Source organism: Hydractinia symbiolongicarpus, chromosome 10, assembly GCF_029227915.1.
Source record: "Hydractinia symbiolongicarpus strain clone_291-10 chromosome 10, HSymV2.1, whole genome shotgun sequence".
NCBI classification, from domain to species: domain Eukaryota; kingdom Metazoa; phylum Cnidaria; class Hydrozoa; order Anthoathecata; family Hydractiniidae; genus Hydractinia; species Hydractinia symbiolongicarpus.
Genome location: NC_079884.1, coordinates 12,919,760 through 12,943,522, shown reverse-complemented (window position 1 = coordinate 12,943,522; position 23,763 = coordinate 12,919,760). Strand labels below are relative to the sequence as shown.

Sequence of the window (23,763 nt, the reverse complement as noted above, 5' to 3'; positions counted from 1 at the left end):
CATCTTTTGAGCACTAAACATTGGATTGGTAGATTTATTTTGTCCCCACCTGTTATGCAAAGAGTTTTACGTCTTCTATGTATTATTTAATTATTTGTATGCAAAACAATAGCATGTTGAGAGAACGATGTTGTGATGTAGCAATGCACGTGTTCTTTTTTGTTCAATAAGAAAAAAAGGAAAATCGCGCTCAAATAGCTACTGTGCGCAAAGATGCTATTATGCACAAATATATTTATTTCGGTTGCATTCAACTCTCCACGCCGGTGTGTTTTCGAAGATGATTACCAACTATTTTATGCGTTAATTTTGATGAACATCCACGGTGAAGTGTTGTAAAATTAACCTCGGCTTAAGGAAATGTGATGTTGGAAATAGTTCTCAAAAAATCAAAAGAGACCATAAAGTGAAGGTTTGTTAAAAATCGTCTTTTTTTAATATTTTGTTAAATCTTCAAAATATGTAGTTTGTTTTTATAATTAGTAATTATTAGAGGTTATATATTCCCCCTAGGTTACTCTGTGAAAGTGTGAAAAAAACAAACATTAATTTCGCATGAAACAGCTTAAAAAGTTGTTCATGGTTCTTTTTATATTTATTTTTATTTTTTTTTCTCGGTTTTTTGAGGCACACTTTTTATAAGAACAATTGCAAGGGTGAAATTTTACAGATTTTTTCTTTTTCTCCTAAAAAAATATTTGTAAAATGTTTTGCAAAATAATATTATTTTTTTAAATATCTGTGTAGATATAGGACTTGCATCGCCAAACTGATTGGTTAAAAGCTTAACTATAACTCACGTAGCCGTCTGCTATTAGAACTTTTAGGTTTAAAATTTAAAGAATCGATTAAGAGATTCCAAAAAATATAAAAATTCCCAGACAAGTCTCAACTTTACATAAAATAACTTTGTTTTTCACGGGAGGTCAGCTAAGAAAGACGTTCGATATTCTTGTACCTTCTGTTGCTGAATTCTCTAAGCAAAATTTGATAGGCATATTCTCCAACGAACAGTTCCCGCTTTTTACTCCTTCATAAAGAGTTTTTTTCTCTTTAGAAATATTTCGAAATGCTACTGAGTTATCTATTAATGCTCAGTCTGTTTTCCACACCAACTTGGGCTGCGTACAAGAGGAAGCCTTTACTTGTTATGGACAATGATGGGAAAGTCATTAGAAATGTCTCACGTGAGGACCATCCTTTGTTTTTATTTATTTTTGTTTTAAAGTCAGTTTCTCAGTTGTTTTTTATTTATACCATATGAAAATGATTTTTAGTAAAAATTAAATTTTGCGATATCGTGACTCATTTAGAATTTAGATCTCGCGAATTTTCATCATTTTTAATTCGCGAAGTTTAATCCTCGCAAATTATTTATGGGACAAAAAAATGCCGGCCAAAAAGTGTGGAAATTTTTACGGGGGTGACAAAAATTGATCTGTTCTAAAAACACAGACGAGTCACTAGACAAATTTAGACGAGTGTAGAGGAATTTAGACGAGTCACTAGACGAGTGTAGACGAATCTAAACGAGTGTAAAGGAATTTAGACGAGCCAGGAGACGAGTGTAGACGAATCTGGACGGGTGTTGACGAACAAAAAATTGAAACCTTTTAAATGGTTAAGTCGAACTTCTGGTAAAACAGTCTTCATTTTTAAGTATCAGATTTCTAATGCGATAAAAAGTTATATAAGGCTTTTTCAGTTTATTTTGATTCAAATTGAGAAAGTGAACATGAGAAAAAAAATAATAAGATGAATTCTTTCAAAAAAACATGTGCCGGCATTCTTGGGATTAACAAATCTGTTGAAATATCATGAAATTCAACAAAAACATCGGATTTTTTTGCGATGCGATCTTCACCAGTCGCACTTTTTCTCGTAATGCGTCATTCTTGGAGCTTGATGTCGAAGTTAGACGGAAGGGCTCTCAGAATCCAACAACTTGTTGTAACACCACAATTTCGTAAGGATAACCAGAATGCCAACTATTTCCTAGATTGGTCATTGTGTTCTGAAAATTTTTTTGGCTATGTACGATTGATGGTTGCCAGGAGACCCAGCGTAATTTTTCCCACCACCGGGAAATCGGAGCAGTTAAGGTGGATCTCAAACGATTTTTCTGCGGCCAAAATCTGGCCGCGCTTTGTTATTGGCTATTTCTATTGTTCTTTGCTCACGTGTTCCATGTCGATGAAAGCCCTTTTCATCCGAATATTCCAGCGAGTGGTTTCACTCACCCTAACAAACATAGTAAAATGTGGCCAAGCTTGGTAAACAACTCACAGATAAATTAAAATGGCCTTCGAAGAGATTAGTCACATTGTTCAATTTAAACCTGGGGTTCCCGCTGAGTCATTCGTTCGCGTCTAAGCTTTTGATTGAGAGAAACTCATTTTATCAACTCGAAGAAGAAAGCTTAGTTAACTAGGCTATTATTGATGGAGGATTTGTTTATGGTTGGGGAATGTTGCTTCTTACTGTTTTTATCCTGTCGTCAGACGAAGCAGTTGTCACTTTGTTTGGAGAGTTTGCTATCTCCAACGCTTTGGCCACCTGACCTTAGAGCTTTAAAACATGCAGTTTTCAATTCAACGTCGTTCCAAGTAGACATATAAACAAAATGCATTGGGAAAAAGGTTAACGTAAAAATAAATGCTTCTAGTTTCACAGAGAGAAAGTGAGAAATTGCATCGGAAAGTTGAGAGAGTGTGTGCGAACAGTGCCGTAACCACAATTTTAATATTGGGTGACCTATATAGAAAATGACCATATATGAATTTCGCTTCATATAGTGGCAACTCAAGGTGCCCGTTGGCGCCGAATAGGAAATTTTGCATCTCTAGATTAGCGGAAAATGCCCTTCCAAACGTCAACGATCGCTTAATGTTAAAAATCACGATGAATGTTTCGATATTTCTGTAATTTAGAAGAGCTGCAGTTTTTCAACCTTGTTCCCAGGGCATTTTGACTTGTTGCCATGTTGATAGTGGCCACTCCGTAATAACGGCTTAGGGGTCACAAGACCCTGGGGACGAGGTTGGCAGTTTTTAATTGGCATCAAAATTAAGATAAAATTTTCCAGCAGAAACCAAAAAATAGAAAGAGATATATACATATTTACATTACACGACTGCAATAATATAGAAAATGATAAGAACACTTGTTGTGCTACTTCTCTATAAATATGGCTTGTCTAGATTCTTCTACACTCGTCCACTGACTACACTCGTCCACTGACTACACTCGTCCACTTACTACACTCGTCCACTTACTACACTCGTCCACTGACTCGTCTTTGTTTTTAGAACAGATCACAAAATTTTTGTCTAAAGGTTCCAAGCGTAGATTAAATACGACATAAAATTAGATAAACCATTGTTGGAAGTAGTTTATTTGTTGTATGGTTTTAAAAATTCACTTTATCAACATTTTTGTAAAAATCTAAAGGAAAAGCTGTGGTACGTGAAAAAAATTTTATTCAAGAAGCAGCTAACAAGTAGCCTAGTTAACTAAGCTTTCTCTGAGTATATCAAATTCAGTTTCTCTCAAACGAAAGCTTAGACGCAATCAAATGTCAGAGAAAGTCCCTTAAATTCAAATCCACACCAGCAAACTTCGAATTAAAATTAATCAATGAGCACAAAGTCAACGCGGTCACATCCTACCCTCTTAAATAATACAATAATTAATTATATTTGTTCGGGTGAGTGAGGTCATTCGCGCTTCGAAGAAAGGATTTCCCGATATTGACCATGTGAGCATAGAACAATAGAAGTAACCAATCGATAAGCGCAGAAAAAATCGTACCCACCATAATTTTTTCCATTTTAACTATTTCAATTTTCTAGTGGTAAGAAAAATTGTCTCCTGGCTGCCCAACAAGAAGTAATCTGTATCCATTTCTTCATTGGTTAGCTCAAATTTATCCTGAATGTGGTATAATCTGTTTTTAAACTTCGGCATTTTTTATTCCGGAAGTAGCTTGTTTTCACTTACATCTAAATTTAGGCGCGGCGTGAAGCTTGTATCGCCGCATTTCGTGGTTTTTCATCTTTCCGTGTCTTAATATTTTTTTCTATTTATACACGAAATCTTTTTTTTGGCAGAATCAATTTTTTCATATTTTCTCGTATGAGATAAACTGAATTTTGATGCCCTCGAAGAAAGTTTACTTAACCAGGCTAGGTTTGTATGTATATACTGAAAAAACAAGAAAAAGTTGAAACCTTTGGGAGTTAAGAAAACCTTAAAAACTACAAATTTATATTATGTATTATATTTGGCTGGCTACCGCCCAATTTTCTTTAATAAATTATAACTACCTTTGTTACACTTTTTGTCTAGGGACGATAAAGTACCCGTTCATTGCCCTACTTCCGATCTATGTACGGAACACCTACTCGGATTATGGACTTATGATGACCAAAGCGCTGCAATACGCTGTGCGCAAGGTGGAGAAAGAAATGTACATGCTTGGTTTTGGGCTAGAATTAAAAAATATTATTTATGGTTTCAACGAAATCAAACAATCCAAGTTGGGAGAGATATTTTTTGAGGAGTATCTAAAAAATACTGCTCATGTTGTGGTGGGTCCGGCATCTTCTCAGAATGCTTATGACGGAATTCAGCTTTTCTACAGCTACACCCTGATAAACATGATAAGTTTTGGGGCGACGTCGGCGCAGCTGGACAATGTTGCGCCCACTTCTGGATTTGTTCGCACTGTACCTTCCGATTCCTATCGAGTTCAAGTTTTAGTCGATGTCATCGTTCGATTAAAGTGGAATTATTTCTTCATCTTCAGTTCGTTTTATCATAATGGCGCCATAGATTCGAAAATGTTTGAACGACGTTTGTCAGAGTTGAATATATGTGTGGCTGAGAAATTGCAATTGACATTAGAAGACGCGGACATCGATAAAGAATTCATTAAAAAACGATTACACGAAGACGCCCAAATTCAAGCTGTTGTTTTCTTCACCACACCAAGTGATACTAGAAGACTGCTGGAATTACTGAAATCGATAAAACTAGAGAGACACTTATATTTTGTGTTTTTCTATGGTACAAGCTTGGACAAGATCACCACTGCCGGTTACGAGGATATGTTAACTGGCTCTCTATCTATTGATATTGCTCACGAGGAAAATATAGATTTTAAGAATTATTTTCTTAATGTTAAACCTAATAAAGCAGCAAATGGTGGCGAAGAAGAAATAAAGCTTTGGGGACATATTTTTAAATGCAATGTTGACGCTTCAAACCTTTCTGGAAAAAATTGTAGCATGAAAGAGCAGCTGGAAGTAGGAACAGGTTATTACCCGGACTATCCGATAAATACGATTATTGACGCTGTGTATGGGGTAGCATATATTTATAGAAAACGGGTAGAGTCTTTTTGCCTCGAATATGATCAGCTACCAAATGGTAAGAAATATTGTATTCGAACAAATAAATACATACCCCCCAGACATCCGTTTGAACCCTTCCTAAGCGCTACGTATTCGGATGGCATGCTGAAGCCGCTTGTGCCATGGCGAAAAGCACACCAACCAATACATTATAAAATATCCAACTATGTGCCGTATAAGGGGAGTTTTAAAAAGGTCATCGTTGGTGATTGGTATATAAACAGAAGCGAAGATACTACCATCTTGCCAAAAGAGCATTTAAGGAAGGGGAAGATCCATTTCGTCATCAATGAAAAACGCATATGGTGGAGGTCTGGTTTAGTCGGGAAAACTCCAAAGGCTCGTTGTGCTTTGGATTGTAAGCCAGGATTTGTTGCAGTTCGGGACCCTTCAATGCCTGTCAAGTGCTGTTGGGTGTGTGAAGCTTGCCCGCCAAACCATATGACTGTTAATAACACGTGCGTCGCTTGTCAGAAGCAACAAAAGGTTGATTTGACGACGAATAAATGTAACAACATGCCACAAAAGCATTTCGAAAAATCCGCTTCTATTGCGCTTGCGGTACTCACTTGTTTGGGACTTTGTTCAGTTCTCTCTACCATGATCGTCACATATCGTCATAGAAAACATCCAATGTTTGCTGCGTCAGGATATATGTTTTGGAACTTTATTTTACAAGGGATAATCCTGCTCTTTCTAGTGCCTTTCGCTCACCTGTTTTCACCAAACAGATTGCTTTGTGTGTTACGAGTACTGTTACTTGGCTTCGGTTGTATCTTGATATACGCACCACTTGTACTAAAAGTCTACAAAATTTCCAGAACTTTTTTCGGCGCTAAAACACCCCTAAACCTAACTTCGTTGGGGAATTCAAACTTCCAACTTGGAGTCTTGGCCTGTTTAGTGGTTCTGCATTCATTGGTCCTTTTGTCATCTCTAAGTTCTAAAACTCCGGAAACCGAAACTAGGATTACTGATTCGTCATACTACAGTGTGCATTGCACTACTGATTCTACCGTGACCGTGTTTGCAGCCGTCGGGTTCAGTGTTATTACTATGGTTGTATGCGCCATTTTAGCTTTCAAAGTTCGACATTTTCCACATAACAGCAACGAAACGAAATCTATAGGCTTAACAATGTATTTCAGTGCAGGTATTTGGGTCCTGTTTTTAGCCGGGTATCACGACATGTCGGGAAAGCTATTTATGGCCGAATATTCCACAAGCTGTGTGAGCCTCATTATTGGATTCGTCACATTAATTGGGTTATATGCAAAAAAGATTTATCTTGTTCTTAGAAGTTTTCCGGAAGACAGAACTTCCCCCGATGGACGCGAGGCTCGCACAAGAGGCTGGTCGAATACTTCTAAATCAACTTCCAATAAAGGTTTATCGGAAATAGATCGTCCGTCAGACCTGCAAAGTTTTCTCGATCATTACTGTCCGCCACGCGAAAGAGTTTTATCGTTTGAGGAAGCGGAGACTGTGTTTGCTGGTGATCGTTTAGAAAGTGACACGGAATTTTAAATGCCAGCGTTTGTTGTTATGTATATATTAAAGCTGCTTTTTTGTTTGTTTCATGACCATTCACACTTTATATTCTTAACGCCTTTAGTGATGCCATGAACCCCCCTTAACCCCCTTAACATTTTTTATCATTGTTTAACATTCTGGTCCATTTTGTTTTTATCGTAAAAATCTATTTCGTATTTTTTTATCACAGAATTTTACTGTTCTGGCAAGCGGAAACGGTGTTCTCGTTTAAGCGCCGCGTGTTTATTGAGGTGTACAAATTAATTGTGACTAATTTGTGAAAATCTTCTTTTTGTTAGTTTTTGTTTTACTATTATTTTTTATGTTTTTGAATTTGACGAAGCAGGAATTACATCGCCATGACTCGCGAAGTTGTTAAACACGAAACCTTTGTTACTTTCTGTATATCTATTTTTATTGTTTATTGTAAAAAGTTTTTTACTATCGAGTATTAGTGCTCGATAGTTACACGCAGTGACGTTTGAAAGTCGTATCTTTGTTCTTTGAAGATACTTTTTGTTATTTGATATTGTTATTTTCTTAAAGGCATCCCCATCTATTTTCCCTGCGTATCTGTATTTGCTTTTGAAAATATTCGGAAAACGTTCCATCGCTTTGGAAAAGGTATAAATAAAATGCGGGATTGTAAAACGAATTCTTTTTTTTGCAATACTGATTTCTCTGCTGTGCGATTCCCGCGAAATCAGTTACTGAAGATAACATCATGAAACACAGAAGTGATTTAAAGCATTTTTAATGATTCTAGTGTCGGCTGTGATAAAAAAGGATACGCAAGAGTGCCAGCTACCTTTCAGTATTGTTCAAATCAATTTAATAGAAGTTCCAATAATAATTTGTGGTAAAACGATTTCAAAAAATTGAATATATTGAAAAAAAACAATACTTTAAAGTTCTTTAGCACGCTGTTGCAAGTGATTGGTCGCTGAGTAGTATAAATTCCTGCTTAGAAAGCAGAGAGTCTCGATTCAAACCCTGTAGTTGACCAACCTCGTTCTGAGGACATGTACCTTGTCTATTCGGGACGGCAATATGTTTGTATGGCGATATGTCAAAGTGATACACAAGATACCCTGGGGACGAGGTTGGCAATTCATGATAATCAGGTCTTTTTGTAATACCGGCCGCGTTTTGTAAGGCTTGGTTCTCACCTGGCACTAAAGAGCGATAGAAATTGAGCACTAAAGAGCACTGGAAAATGAGTGTCTGTTTTAAAGTGATTCACACCAGAAAGAAAAATACTTAATGCAAGAACTCTTTGAGCATGGAACGTAGAAGAAGAAGGTTGCTTTGCTGCTGCTTTTGCTACGTGTAAAAAAATTAAAACGCAATTTAAAGAAAAAAATATTTTGGATACGTTCAATATTCAGGCTAAGAAATACTTTTTCAGGTGTTTTCGTATGAGTCCTGAGAGGTTCGATCACCTAATAGGTTTGGTAAAAGAACGAATTACCAAACGAAATATGTTTCAAACTTAATTGATTCATCAACTTGTTACGAGAGCCCTGCGAACCCATCCTGTATTGGTCACATATGGGTTTCTGACAAGAAAAGGTTCACAAATAGCTGTGCAATAGAGACAGGACTATCCGATTGGCACAAACTCACTTTGAAGTGGAGATGCCAAAAAAGAAGCCCAGCATTATAAAGTACAGGTCTATAAAAAATTTCAATAAATTCGAATTCCAAAAAGAGCTTACTAAGTCATGGAGTTACAGGAAATGAATTTCGCAAACCTCGATACAGCTTTTAAGAACGTAATTAAAGAACATTTGCCTGTGAAGCAAAAGATGGTTAGAAACAATCATGTACCGTTTATTACGAAAAGAGTACGCAAATAAATTATGATGAGAAGTAGAAAAACTAGAGGTAGAATTCGAATCCAACTGCTGAAGGGATAAGTGTGCAAAGATTGTCAGAGATGCAAGAAAGAATTATTACAGAAAACTTGACGTGTCGAAAGTTCGAGACAACAAAGCATTTTGGAAAATCGTGAAACCAAATTTCTCCGAGAAATCAATCAAGGAAAATATAACTTCGTTAGTTGATGCTGTTTTACGAAATAAAGATGAAATTGCAAACGTCATGAATAATTATTTCGTAAATATCACAAGATCACTGAATGTAAACAACATCCCTGAAAACAATCCAGGGACAGCTGATGATTGTTCTCGTACGGAGGTTGATGCAATTATTTCAAGTTTCAAAGAACATCCGAGCATAAAAAATATCAAATCGAAATTCTCCAAAAGTGCTGAAATGGACGAAATGAAATTCTGTCATGTTTCTGTTGAAAGTTTAAAACTTTATATTCGTTCTTTAAAAAGGGGCAAGGCTTGTCCAGAGGGAGACATACCTGCAGATCTTCTCAAAGCTCGCGCAAATGTTTTTGTTAAGCAGTTCAGTCACTTTTTTAATGACTCATTATATAGGTGCATCTTTTCTGGGTCTTTGAAATTTGTGGATGTGTCTCCACTCTACAAAGCAAAGTCTAGGGTCTGCAAAGAAAATTATCGGCCAGTTAGTAAACTGTCAAACATGGCTAAGGTGTTTGAAAAAATCTTATTTGAACAGATAATTGAGTTCATGGAGAGGAAAATGTCCCCTATCTTGCCTGGATTCAGGAAAGGATACAGTAGCCAACATGCTCTTTTAAATCTAATGTGCTTTCTTCAAAAAAAGTTAGACTCTAAAAAGTGTGTTGCTGCCTTGCTCATGGATCTAAGCAAGGCTTTTGACTGTATTAACCACAAGCTGCTCATTGCTAAGCTTCATGCTTATAGATTTTCTTCTAGTGCATTATCTTTTATTTGGAGCTATTTAAAGCAGCGCTTTCAGAGAGTAGGTGTTGATTGGGTTTTTGGTTGTTGGAAGGAAATTTTTCGCCCTGCTCTGATATTCTAGTGTGTAACTATGCTGACGATAATACTTTTTTGCGCATCAGCTGAAACCTTTCACGAAGTAAAATATTGTTAGAACAACTTTTTAGGCCAGCAGCTTTATGGTTTTCCGATAATGGTTTGCAATTAAACGCAAGCAAATGCGATTTTATAATATTCGGAAAGCCAGAAAGTCCACAAATCCGGCATTTAAATTTAAATGGAGCAATTTTATCTGCATCCAAATGTGTAAAGCTTCTTGGTATTAAATTTGGCAGTCAACTTACTTTTGCAGAACATATAAACACAGTGTGCAAAAGAGCTAGCTGTAAATCTAATGCTCTGAAGGGAATTTCTTTCAAAGGTGGATAGAGTTTTAAAAAGGGCAAGGTCTCAGTCCAAAGTGGAATCCATTTCTTCTACGAAAAGTATTTATATGCAACATTGTAGACAATTACTAAAAGAGGTCTACAAGACGAAATGGAAATTGAATCCTTCCTACATGGAAGATGTGTTTCGGTTTAGAAATGATATTGGATGCAATTTAAGGTCATCAAGTGCTTTAGTTAGATCTAGAGTACAATCTTTAAAATATGGGCTGCAAACATTTGGATATATAGCCTCCCATTATGGAATTCTCTTCCTGATGAAATCAAATCTGCAGAGTCTTTGTTAAAATTCTGTAGAGTTATAGGCGAATTTTCGTCTTCCCAATGCAAATGTCGGATTTGTGCAGAATAAATAATTAATTTAGGATTTATTAAATTTCACGTTTAGACAGTCGATCTTAATTAGTCTTAATAGACTAACCATCTTTTCCAGTAGAGTCTTTCATGTTTTTTAACCAAAAAGATTCCCGATTGATTCTTCTAGAGAAATGGTATTTTATTATTACTAGTCGTTAGTCCATGGAAAAATCCACGGGTTCTCCCGTCGCAGCTAAGCTACCATTTTGCGTGACAGACAGACGGACGGACGGACGGACAGGCGTATACGGGCACTATAATATAGATATATTATTAATTTTTTTATTAGTACATTTTATTAGTATATTTTAAATCTTTTGTACACTATCAACTATAAATAAAGCAATCTATTCTGTTCTATTCTATACTGAATCAATCAGAAATGGGTTCCATGTTTGATGAAAAAAAGCTTAAGTTACCGAACTCTGATACGTTGCCAAGTTGTAAGTTTGACCCATTGCTATATTACTTACTTGGTGACGAGATATTCCCTCTTAAGGAATGGCTAATGAGACCATTTCCAGTTAATGGCGCAACAGAAGAGCAGAAAATTTATATTTATCGTCACTCGCGTGCACGTAGAGTTATTGAAAATGCTTTTGGTGTGATGGTTGCGAGATGGTGTATATTATTAAAACCTATACGATCAACTGTCCCGAACGCTGAAAAATGTATTAGTCTGTATGGCATTGCACAACTACCTGAGCTAAACAAATAACGCCTCATATTGTCCTTGTGGTTTTGTAGATTCCGAAGACGTCCACGGTAATATAAAGCCGGGAGAATAGAGGAGCTCTATAGAAAACGAAGTAGGTTGTTTTCAGCAAATAAGCAACATCAAAGGTAGAAGAAACAAACACGAGCCTGTCGCTATGAGAGATGCTTTGGCCGATTATATGATCAGTGAAGAGGGACAACTGTCCTGGCAACTAGAGTACGTGCGAAGAACAAGTGCAAAAGTAATACAAACATAATAAGCATTGGATTATTTTTAAGTAAGAATAGTTTGTTACGTTAGTTCTTACGATGTTTATTTATGACTGTAACATCTCTGTATGCGATATACGACTGGATGTTGAAGATCCGGTTGGACTAAGGAAACCTGATTGATAATCAAGCCCGTTCAGTTGAAAGCTATTTTGTCTGCCTCGCCTACTTGTATGCAAAAGTGGCGACTTTGCAGCCTGCCGGTTGCAGAGTATTGACTATTTGACTGTTTTGTCCATATTTGGATAACGAGTAAAGAACTGCCTTAGTCTCACTATTTTTTTTTCACGATTGTGGTCTGTTTATCGTTTTGTCTGCTCCTTACGAAAAAAAGACCTTTTTTACGACATCGAAGAGCTGAGGGGGTAGTAGCCAGATCTTGCAGCGAGATGATTGTAAGGAGAAAATTCTTCAACGTTGCATAAAATCGTGCGTCGTTTTTTGGTTTGTATTGATTTTAGAAAGAGGGTTCGATTTCGCTTACGTGGGGGGTCTGGTAACAAGATTGGATTTAGTTACATGGTGTCGGAAGAACGCGGCGATGAAGTGCTCTGGAGAACAAGAAAGATGGCGGTAAAGTTTCATAGAGGGAAGAAAGGAAAATGAGACTGTTTTCTTTTCCTTCGTTGTTCGCATTAGAAATAAACATCTAAATTGGTGTGAACAACGTGAAGTATATATTACATTACAACACGACTTTGTTATTCTTCATTAGCATAATGGATGAAAAAGACTATGCAGCTAGCTTGAGAGCACATAAAGACAGCTTTTAAAATAAAAAGCACCCAGGATGGATGTAAACAAAAGTGTAGCTAGCTAGTTAACTAGGAAAAACTGCTAAGCTAGCTAAGAAATACCTTGTTTTACTTATAATCAGTTTTTAGTACTAGCTAAAAATTGTTAAGAACCCTTTAGCTAATCAATTGACCATCCACAAATATGTTTGTTGCTAAGTGTAAGTGAGAGTATTCTCCCCAGTCTGTCCAGGTGGTACAACTTTCAGTTGAGAGAAAACATAAATGTTTCATGGTCAAACTCTCACTAAAGAAGCTTTGATTAAACAATAACTACAAGTACCTATATTAAACTAAAGCAAAACAAGCAAAAACTCACCTAACACAATATCACTCTGGGATATTAGGTATGGAAACAGTTTCCGAAAATAATGGAACTCAAAAAAAGAAACAGTTTCCGAATTCGGAAACCAGATTTTTTTTTTGGAAAATCGAAATTGTTTTCAACTTTAGAAACTGTTTTTCGGTTTGGCTGGCGGTAAAATAGCTTAAGAGAGGGGTAAATTTGATTATAACTCAGTAGTAAAAGAACCCCTGAAGTACACCCCAGTTCCAAATAATATTTTTAAGTTTATTGATAAAGCTTTCTAATGACTAGAAGATTATAATGCAGAAACCCAAAGTAGCTTAAGGAAAATGGAAAACTGAAATTGGTTACCATATTCAGAAACTATATATTTCTTATTTTTACACAAAAAAGAAACTGTTTCCAAATCTGTACCTTATCCCGAACTGAATATATCAGGTTTTAAAGTCAGAAAACAAAGATTTTACAACAAAGTCAGCCCTTATTTAAGAAGAGGTGAACATTGTGTTTTTGCTGAAATCAAATAGCTACTTTGCAAAATATGGACCTGAAATTGGTTTAATCACGTGACATTTGTTGACCAGGAGGATAGTCCAGTGGTTTGATTCCAGCAAAATTAATTGACCAACTATGTAACTATGCTGTGACTTCCCAATCAGGAAGATTTTTGTTAAAGTATAGAGAATTGTAAGGCGGACCTCACATGTTTAGTCAAATCATCCAACCGCCCCTATTTTCAAATTTGTATCTATTTATCTAAAGCAGATTTAAAAGTTGGATGTATTATATATTTAGTTTGGTTACAGAAAGGTGATTTTATCACACATTTAAAAATATCATGGGAAAACGTAACAACAGAGATGCAACTGTGGGTCGTCGCCGTCCCATGATTCAACTGGGAGGAAGTACTCAAAAAACGGGTATGCATAGAGTAATTTTCAGCCAGAATTTCACCAAAATTATTCACTTATGCTTGCGAATTCTTAACATTTAATAAAATATTTATCTTATACTCTCATTGCATACAATAATCTGTTTAATGTATGGTGTCTTTATAAACCTATATTTTGACGAAGCAATCATTGTAGTAATAGCTATGCCTGTTATTATTCTCAAAAAAAACACTTGGATGAGTAACAAAACTTCTGGAAGGTTTGAAAAACTGTTTGGGTGAATGTAGCATTTTTAAGGTAAAGTAGGTATTAAATTCATGCTTCAAATAACTACCCTTAGCAAGCAACTTTTGAACAACTTAAGACTTTTGGCATAGTCTGAATGGAAAATAAACATTGTGAATTGAGAGGATGGATGTGGAAGCCTGAAGCTTAGGAACCTGTTTAATTTTTGTTCCAATTTGAGACTCCACCCTTAGCTAGATAGTTTCAAATAATTATTTTTTGTTACTTCAGGAATAATACCAGTCCGATTATTTCTTGTCCTTAACAACCTGCCCAAAAATTTTTAATTGCCAACACTCATTGACAGGAGCTAACCAAGATTTATTTTTTTCGTTTTGTTACAGGTGTGGGATCTGTATCTCGTAGTGCAAAGAAAGAGGATGAAACAGGTAACTTAATTGCCTGTCTGATACCAGGATAAGTTTAAAAGCTCTTTTTATTTTCATTATATACTTTTAATAATAGACTAATAAATTATAATTTACTTTGATCCAACAACGACAGTATAATATTCCCATCAACAACACGATTTTCCAAAGTGACTTGTTGAATGGTGATGCAGTATTTATGTTATGTATTTCAAATTTCATATTTTGCATATTATTATGCCCAATTTCAATCGCATATAATAATATCATAACACCACTTTCTCATTCTTATTGACATCATGACAAAGCTTCAACTTTGGTTCATGGAGGCAAACTTCAAATTAGAAATTAAAATATCGCTACCAAACCCAATTTTTTCCAAATTTTTATCCTGATATATAAATTTCTGTTCTTATATTTTCATGTTATTTTTAGTAAAAATTGAAAAGAATGACAATCAAACCAATGACCACATTGACAGCCAACTTGCAGGATTTTTAGCGGTTTGGATGAGATTTTTTTTTCATAATTTTGTTTAACCTTTATAGTTTTTTGAGCACGTAATACTTCAATTTTTTATCAAACAAATTACTGATTTGCAATTTTAATTTCTGCAATAAAATAATTATTATTTTTTGTATTTCACATTTTTAACATTCTTGAGGTCCTATTTACAAATGGTATTTCTGCACTTTTGCAGTCTGCATAAAATATCTCTTGGGTATAGTCATTAAGAATATTTTTTTAATGATATAAATAAATACATACATCTTTGTCAAGGCTTATATATACCAATTTATTGAATAAACTTGAAAACAATTTTCCCACAAGAGCAAGTGCTCTTGTGGGAAAATTGTTTGGCTTTTTTGTCAACATAACAAATTGTATATGATGAATTTTATTTTGTATAATGCTTGTTGTAATTATTATTTTCTTTTTTTTTATAGGAAATTAACTCTTTGGACACAACTTCTGAAGATAGTAGCTCAAAGACAACGGAAATTGAACAGCCAGTTGAGAATAACACAAATTTGATATATGATCCTGTTAATTTTGATCCAGCAACGCAGAGTATTATTTTTTTACCATATCAAAACTTTATTGTCATCAGCCTTTTTGTAATTTATATCAGCAAATTTTTTTATTCACTTTTTTAAAGGTCATTTGCTACCAGCTCCTTGGCAAGCTTGTTACGATGAAAGTACAGCATATTATTATTATTGGAATACAGAAACAAATGAAGTCCAATGGTATCCACCTGTGTTTACTGTATCCACTGTGCCACCCCCACCTCCACCCGAAATGCAAGATAATACGCTAGAACTACAACCACAAAAAATTGGAAATAATTCTGAAAATAATGAAATTTTAAGTAACAAACCTAATAATGATGATGTAAAACTCAACAGTGCAGCAAATGTAAAATCAGTAAGAACATTGGATATTGAGGACAGTAATAATGTTACCAGTCAGATAAGTACAAATCAACAAATAGATATTTCTTCAGAAAATGAAACAAAGAAACAAACCAGTAAGGATGAAGACCGAATGTTAATGAATCAAATAAAAGAAAAAATAAGGAGAAAAAAAGAAGAAAAGATGCTTAAAGAGAAAGAAGAGCAGGAAAAAGCAGCAAAGGAATTAGAAGAGATAAAAGCAAAAGAAAAAGAAGATTTGCTACGGGAAAAACTAATTAAGAAGAAATTAGAACGTGAAAAGACTGTAAGTCCTGAAATAAAAGATGAGACTGAAACAGTGATTGAACATGAAGTGAGCCTGGTGGCTAATAAAAGCACCATAAATGATGAAGGGTTTGCATTAGATATATTTGCAAGTGAAGATGCAAATGCTAGTGACAAAACTGAAAAAACAGAAAAAATAGAAAAAGATACTAAAATGGCTGAGATTGTTGATAGCATAGAGAATCAAAGTGAAATTGAACAGCCTCAACCTCCGGAGAAGCTTAGTGATAGAGAGACAACACCCCAAAAAGAGACAGAAAAATCAAGTGGCGAAGTTGTGACCAAAGAGCCTAAGGTTGGTTGGCGAATTATTGATGCTGTTTATGATGATGCCGAAGATGATGATAATGACAAAGATAGTGAGACAAATGAGGGTGATGGGAATAATTCTGAAATGGAAATTGAGAAATCAGAAGGAAATGCTAAGTTGGTAGTAGAAATTGATGACTATGCAGAAATGCTACTTGAAGGTGAGCATATTAATCTCCTTAATCCCAGAAACATTTTTTTCCAGAAGTTTGCGTCCTTAAATTATTTTGACCATTTTTTGGGTATTAATCTTATTTATTTAAAAAAATTATGCTTTGTTATGTCTATGAAAAATCCAACAATGAGTCACAGATGTCAAAGTATTTAATGTCATTGCTAATTTTACCTCATAACATACTGACAATGCCTATTAACTCTTCGTTTCAGGAGCCATTGGTACCAAAGAAGATACAGAACCTAGTGTTCCACCAGTTATACCACCCCCACCTCCTGATCATGATGTTCGACCACCATTACCACTGGAAGGTTATTTTTTTTCATGTTATTAAGTTTAAAAAAGTGTCATTTAAAGATATATTTTTAACATATATTTTATAATATGATTGCAAAACCTTTTCAATTTAAAGTTGGATTAACCACTATCTGCTAACAGGTGAAAAAGTTTAACAAGCATTTCTTAGGATGTCTACAGAACATAAAAATAATTGACCCTGAAAACCTTGATTATCCATCAGGAAAACCCTTGAAGCCTTGTAATATGAATGTTTTCTAAAAACTTTTCTATCTAAAATAATACATTGTTTCATAGTACAACTTTTTAGCTGATTTTAGGGGATTTTTCTTGTGCGTGTACTTAATAACCATAAAATATGGCAAAAATGGGAGTAAAAAACCTTGATTTTTGTTTTAAAAAATATGCCTTGTAATGTTTCAGATTGAAATGTTTTTATTGTTCCCTAGACGAGCCATTACCAGAACTTCCTAAAGTATCTGCAGAAGAGGAAGAAAGTTTACGGGTAAGCTCAAGTTTGCTTTAAGGTGTATAAAAATTTTTAAAAAGTGTTAATTATTTAGGTTACAAAAAAAGTTTTCTTCTTTAGAAAGAGATTGGTACATCGTCCACAGAAATATTTGAGAAGTTGGACTTTCTTGGAATAAACAACAAAGATTTGAGGAATTTGCAGATACATTTTATTGAACTTGAGGTAAGCAAGATGTTCGCTTGTTTACCTCTGTGCTGCATTAATGCAAATGAAGCTATCTATTATTTGAATGTATGTGAAAGCAAAATAACACCGAGATAGCCTACATCATGTTTGGAAGTATTTTAGTCTGGGTACATCATTCTGTTTTGTCCCTGTATACATTTGCATAATACATAGCTTCGGTTTTTCATCAATATGTCTTTATTTGTTGCTGAACGATATTTCATGACTTGGTGGAAAGATGAACTCATTTAACAGGCGGAAAAGCTCCAGTTATTCTTTACAGTGGATGATTGACACAGGAAGAACAGTGTAATATATGTACATACAATGTATGTAAATACAAAATTGTAAAATAAATTGAATTAATATATATTTTTACTGTTGAAAACCAAACTGAGTTTTAACGACGTGGGAATGGAAGAGATTTTTTTACTAGAGAGGCCATACATAGTAGTTACAGATAAGTATCTTGATCAAAAATGTGTTTGCAGCTTAAGATGAAGGCTTAAGACAGCTAGAGCTAGAGGTAAGTATCAAAACAGGTTTGTATATGGTTTCGTCTTATTTTCAGTACTTTCCTAGTATGCTTGTGCAGCAACTGCTGTTGTTCATTTGTACTTCAATTTTAGGTTATATAATAATCGTGAATATTGTTTTAAAGTCATATTTATTCTTTCCTTGTTTGTATTTTTTAGACACGCATGAAAGACTGGCAAGCTGGTGCTTTGGATAGTAAATATTTAGTTGCTCGACTACACGACCTAAACATGCAGATTTTGAAACACGAAGAAACAGCTGCACCTGCAGGCTGGCTTTGCCATTGGAGTAGGTAAGCGAAAATAATGATTTCTACCATTTCGCTACAAAGAGGAATTCTGATTAAGTTTTATGCGATATAAAACACTGTTTGCGTTTTATTCATAGGATCTTACTCTGCTTGTTTTTTCTAGTAACTTCAAAATGTATTATTATCACAATACGTTGACGGGGGAATCACAGTGGGAGTATCCTGAAGTGTCAACGCAAGTATCAATGCAACCCTCGCAAATGAGCTATGCAGCATCCTACATGCAAGCTGCCATGGTTGCACCTATGATAAACCCAATGGCAATGGCTTATATGGACCCTACACAAGTTATGCCTGCTGCTGTTGATAAGTCCTTAGCTATATCAGCAAGTGCGGCATCTCTTGTATCACCGGCACATGGTTTCAGTCGAGAACCCATACCAAAGGAGAGTAAGAAAAGAACAGGTAAATTTATATGGTTGTTTTGAAGACTCCAGGGTGCCTACTGTGTCAGTAATGTCAGGAATTGTCGGAAATTTTTAAAATACTGTCAAAATGTCAGAAAAAGTCAGGAATGTCAGCACTTTCTTTGTTATGTAAGGAAAATGTTAGGAATTTTTGGTTTTTATAATCAACCTGAACTATTTGAATATTTCTAACAATTGTCAAGGTTTGAATTTCAGATCTGTTGATAAAGAATTAGCATTATTTTTTGTTGTTTATTCTATTGATATGCTTGTATTGACTTCATTATTTTTAAGATAATCCCAAGTTTCAATGAATACACAAAGAAAATGTGCGTAATTTTAGAGAAAAAAATGTCAGGAAAATGTCAAGAAAATAGTAAACAAACTTAACCTCCATCAATATTAAAACATAAAAATTTCTTTTTATAAAAATTTGTTCTGCAAAAAATCTCCAATTAATGATAATTCACGGATTCTAGTTAGCTAAATAAGCTAAACAATCATCTTTTTATTTTTTCTTAACTTCCTGTCATCTTTTTTTTTTTTAGCATCATCTGAACAAGAAAAAGTCTCAGGTATATGAGTATGTCAATCTAACAGATCGTAATCACCAGTGTAAATCCTTCTTCTGAAATAAACGAGGCAATAAGTTGGTTGCCTCGCTTTACCATAACCCTTAATAAAGGATTACATTAGAGGTTTTGATAATTACGTATTATTAGACGAACTGTATGATAAAAAGGGAAAAAAGAACAACAACCTTTTTAGGTGAAATATATTTACAACGTTTCGGCCGTACGATGGCCATTATCAAGTACAAAGTTCAACACAAAAATTCGATATATATACAACGTGACGTTAGTCCGTAGGGACAACATTATGCATTATCAGAAAATAAACACAAAGAGTTGTTCTTTTTTCTCGCTCTTTTTTCCCTTTAATATCATACACACTCAACCATTGTTTAAAGTTGTATGATTTAAAGTTTTTTAGTTTCCATAAGTATAGGATAGTCGGTTGATAGTAGTACCTGGTCTGGCGTTTATTTTAGATCCATACACTGACCCGTACAGAATCGCGAAGAAAAAGAAGAAGGAGTCTTCACAAGGTAAGTTCTTATCAATTTTCTATCACATACAAATGCATCTAAAGACTTGAAAATTGTATTGACGGATTCGTTTCTGTTTTTAAATACAAAACACTGGGAAATTAGTTTTTGACGTTTTTTTTTTCAATTACTATCAACAGCTTTTACTTGGTGCTTTACACAGAAACACTTTGTGACGAAACATTTGTCTCATAGAAATAATGTAGTCTCAGCACACTTTATTATTATTCCATGCACTTTTTATGTATAAAAAATAAGCAATAGTTCTAGCCTGGGATTCTTAATTCTGATTAAGATTTCGTTTTTTTTTTTTTTATATCTGCATTGAAATGTATTTTTTGCTAAAAAAAATTTTTAAGCTCTACGAAAGACTTAAAATGCTCTTAAAAACTGGAATTAACGTGTTTTTTTTATATAAATAAATGATAAAATAAAAATATGCAACAAAAAGTTGATCCTAATAGCCATTTGCTTCTATGTTTTTTTTAAAATTTACTCATAGAACCTGAAAGTTCACAAAATGTGGCTAATATTTCTGGAACAGCCAGGTATGTCTCTCGCTTTTGTTGTTGGGTTGAAAAACATTAAAGTGAAAATAAGTTAGAACTCCACCCAGCCGGGTTTCACTTATTTATAGAATGGTTGCTTCACAATATGATACGCATGTACGAATATACCTTTATCTCTTTTATCTCTTAATGTCCTCTTTATCTTTCTTTAGTCCTGTACCAAAAAGCATAATTGCAGCTGCTCCTTTGATAAGAGATTCATCACGTGAAACGAGTCCTTCTACGTATGCAACACCTCCACGAGTTCCAGTCGATGAGGGCGTGGCATCACCTTTACCACCCATCAAAAGGGTACGTTTTTATACCTTGCTTTTTTTGTGTGTTTTGTTGTTGTAAAGCAAAGTTTGCTGATGCTGAATATTTTTTATTTTTAGAATAGCTCATCATCGTCTAATTTGAGCGCAAAGGCGAAAATGAAAAAGGTATATTCAATTCTCCTTTACGTTACCCACCTATACGAGCAGAATTACATTTGGCTGTTGATTTCAATTTGTTACTGTTTCAGATAATAATGCCCTTTGTTAATCATGCAGGAATTCAACGCAGTTAAAATGTTTGTAATTTGATATTTGTAATCAGCTGTGTTTACTTCTTTTGTATTGTAATCCCTGCCATCACTGGCTACAATGCTAGGCTGAAGTATGTTTTCTGCAAACTCGTTTGTAATCAAGGCCATGTCGCAGCGCAAAATTAAGGTGAACCTCCCCAAATTATCGATGCTGGAGACATAAGGTAGATTGTAAGTTGGAGATGTATGTGACCGCCACTACCAAAATAAATCCCTGCTTAATAAATATATACAATTTTGGTTACAAAAAGAGAGTTTTTTAAGCTTACATTTAATTTTCTGTATAGCAGGACATTTTATAAAAAATAACTAACCGTTGGAGAGCCACTTTTCGCGTCTTTCGGCTCCGACCTCCCTCCCTCCTTGAAATCACCTTGCTTGCTCTGTGTAAAAGAAACACAAGTTCAATGCACACTAGATCCCGACATAGAATGTACGGTTTGGTATCTCTGATTTTAGAAAAAGAAAGTTGACACTGTTGGCCTACCTTCGAAGAAGTTAAAACATGTTTCATCTCTCGTTCAAAAGTGGCAAACGGTAAAACAAAAAGTGGAAGAAGAAGAAAATATAGAAGAAGAATCCGAAGATGAAGACTTTGAAACTCAGTCAGAACGAAGAATAGCTGAATGGAAGAAAGACTTGGAAGCGAGGTAATGGCCCTAATTTAATCGTCTAGAATGGTAGCGCAACAAGGCATCGTTTGGTTTTCGTATTCTTCGGGCGTCTATTATTTTTAAACTTTATCTTTATCTTTCGGTGGAAGCTACAGGAAAAATATAAAAACATATTTAATTGTGTGAATGTCTTAAAATAACGCTGCTTTTTCCCTTTTGCCAATTGCTATTTGCTTTGCTAGAAAATGTAAATGTCCTAAATTATAACCTAAAAAAACGAACTCAAACATGTGACTAATATGTAAATAATTTCTTTAGCGGTAAGATGGAACACAATCCAAACTTTATGGAAATTCAAGGGAACTGGAGAGAGCGATTGAAGAGGAAGACGACAACGTAACAGGGTTTGATAGGTGCATACGAAAGTAAACCTATGGTCTTCATGAGAAAAATGCCGAATCATCAAAATGGTACTCTTGTCAAGAGTTCTCCGTTGTAAGATCGCGAAAGACGTCTTTTAGAGATGTGTCGAGATTTTCAAGAATAAAGGTTGGATACAACAACTGATATCATGAGCAAAATATATTTGACAATAGATTATCATCTTGTCTAGCTAAATAGATTTCAATTCTTTTTTTCGAAGAAATGTTTTATATTTTATTAAAATGTTTTTTTTCTTATTTTAATATGTAATCTAATGTGTAGTTTTCCTTTCTATAAGCATAACGTTCAGGCTCAGAAGGGGGAATTTTTTTTAACATTAGTATTTGCTCATCCTTGGTGAGTCCTTCTGATTAAGGAGGTTAAACCTTCTTGCTCTGATGTGTGTTTTCTTCTAGGTACATTAATCAGACAGTCAATGCTTAATTAACACCACTACATTGTCTGAACTTAGCCCTGTGTAATTTATATTTTTTTGTTTTTGTGGCCGTTTCTTTTTTAAAGTTAAAAATAGGGCAATTTTATCTTACCCATATAGCTCACTAGACGTAAGCGTACTCCAAACCTGATTGTGTTTTTTGGCATAAACATATCTTAGCCTGATTTTGAATTTTCACACGCTTATAAAACAAACATATAAGTAAACACGTATCAACACGCAACACAAGCTTTTAACCGCGTAATATGTTTTGAATCTTTTAATTTTTAAATTGTTGGAATATATCCAATAACCTTTGCTTCCAAACGGATTGTGTTGTTTTGATACATCATGAAGTGTGGAATACATCAAGAGATAGCCGAGTAAGTGTATGCGTATTGCTGTTAAAGTTCCTATGAAAAAATGATTTGATTTTTTTACCTGAAATTCCTTTATAAAGGAAAAAGCATGCAGCGCAAGAAGTAATGATTGAATAATAAGCTTTCGTGAGTAGACCAATTTTTATATTCTGCGACGGAGACATTCAGAAATAGAGCATTTAAGAAAATTTGTAAATATTAAAAGATGTGAAAAACATCAAAAATTAGTTGCATTGACTTTAAAAGTACAACACTGGTATAAATTAATTTTCAGTACATGACAATTATATTATTATCTCCTAAACCTCGTGAATAGTCTTATTGCTATCCGGAAACAAACTTCCGCTTATGCAACCCAAAATTCGTTAATTTGTAAGTTCTTCCTTTTCATGTCTTCGATCGCCAGCTAGGTTAGCATCAGAAACTAGCGAGAGCGAAAGGTACTGATACGCCAAAATATGCGATGTTTTTTTATAAGCATAACGCTTAGTATACTCAGGCTCAGACTCAGAATTACCACAAATGTAAACATTATAGTTAGGTTCAGTAAAGCGCTTTCAACATTACTGACATTTCTTTATATTATACATGTAGTATAAAGAATATAAAGAATGCCTTTTAATTGTGCAAATCGAATTCTTTTTGGCACGTGTTACTGACGATGTACATTTGTCCAACGAGCGTAGCCAGAACTTAAGATTCCCATCTTTATGAAAATTGATACTCTTCCACGTGCATACTTACAGCAATAAGCAGTACTTGAAAAACAATTCGTGATATGTTTACGAAGAAAACACAGGTAAAATTAATGTGTGAAAATCATCTCATCCTTCTTAAAAGAATCAAAATGGCTACAATAAATAACGTACACGAAGCCGTAAAACGTGGAAATTACACGTATGTTTGCCATTTGCTACAAAAACAGATTGTGCATGTGGATTATCGAGACCACATGAAGCAAACTTTA

At 34.6% G+C, this 23,763-nt stretch overlaps 2 protein-coding genes across 3 annotated transcripts; both read left to right on the top strand.

The window, feature by feature from the left end:
- The first annotated feature begins 209 nt into the window (after positions 1 to 209).
- On the top strand, positions 210 to 7,474 carry LOC130613248 (metabotropic glutamate receptor 6-like). Its single transcript, XM_057434588.1, has 3 exons — positions 210 to 412; positions 1,058 to 1,187; positions 4,348 to 7,474. Exons 2-3 carry the CDS (start codon positions 1,070 to 1,072, stop codon positions 6,939 to 6,941), a joined length of 2,712 nt encoding a protein of 903 aa, XP_057290571.1. The 5' UTR covers positions 210 to 412; positions 1,058 to 1,069; the 3' UTR covers positions 6,942 to 7,474.
- A 4,663-nt stretch (positions 7,475 to 12,137) lies between these two features.
- LOC130613175 (formin-binding protein 4-like) lies at positions 12,138 to 22,223 on the top strand. 2 transcript variants are annotated; one of them, XM_057434501.1, is made up of 18 exons: positions 12,138 to 12,250; positions 13,474 to 13,598; positions 14,201 to 14,245; positions 14,660 to 14,727; positions 15,172 to 15,295; positions 15,384 to 16,436; positions 16,663 to 16,761; positions 17,197 to 17,252; positions 17,337 to 17,441; positions 18,140 to 18,273; positions 18,395 to 18,696; positions 19,247 to 19,273; positions 19,750 to 19,806; positions 20,309 to 20,354; positions 20,528 to 20,666; positions 20,750 to 20,797; positions 21,403 to 21,593; positions 21,876 to 22,223. In XM_057434501.1, the coding sequence occupies exons 2-18, from the start codon at positions 13,517 to 13,519 to the stop codon at positions 21,955 to 21,957; spliced, it is 2,658 nt and encodes an 885-aa protein (XP_057290484.1). In that variant the 5' UTR covers positions 12,138 to 12,250; positions 13,474 to 13,516; the 3' UTR covers positions 21,958 to 22,223. The 2 variants fall into 2 exon arrangements, with proteins under 2 accessions (XP_057290484.1, XP_057290485.1); XM_057434502.1 differs by having other exon boundaries at positions 12,148 to 12,234.
- The last annotated feature ends 1,540 nt before the right edge of the window (positions 22,224 to 23,763 follow it).

Bases quoted from the DNA above. Each gene is read 5' to 3' on its own strand.
- LOC130613248 (XM_057434588.1), top strand. From the start codon at position 1,070: ATGCTACTGAGTTATCTATTAATGCTCAGTCTGTTTTCCACACCAACT. The intron at 1,188-4,347 runs GTGAGGACCATC...CTTTTTGTCTAG, and splicing joins AGTCATTAGAAATGTCTCAC to GGACGATAAAGTACCCGTTC.
- LOC130613175 (XM_057434501.1), top strand. From the start codon at position 13,517: ATGGGAAAACGTAACAACAGAGATGCAACTGTGGGTCGTCGCCGTCCC. The intron at 14,246-14,659 runs GTAACTTAATTG...TGTTATTTTTAG, and splicing joins AAAGAAAGAGGATGAAACAG to TAAAAATTGAAAAGAATGAC. The intron at 18,697-19,246 runs GTAAATTTATAT...TTTTTTTTTTAG, and splicing joins GGAGAGTAAGAAAAGAACAG to CATCATCTGAACAAGAAAAA.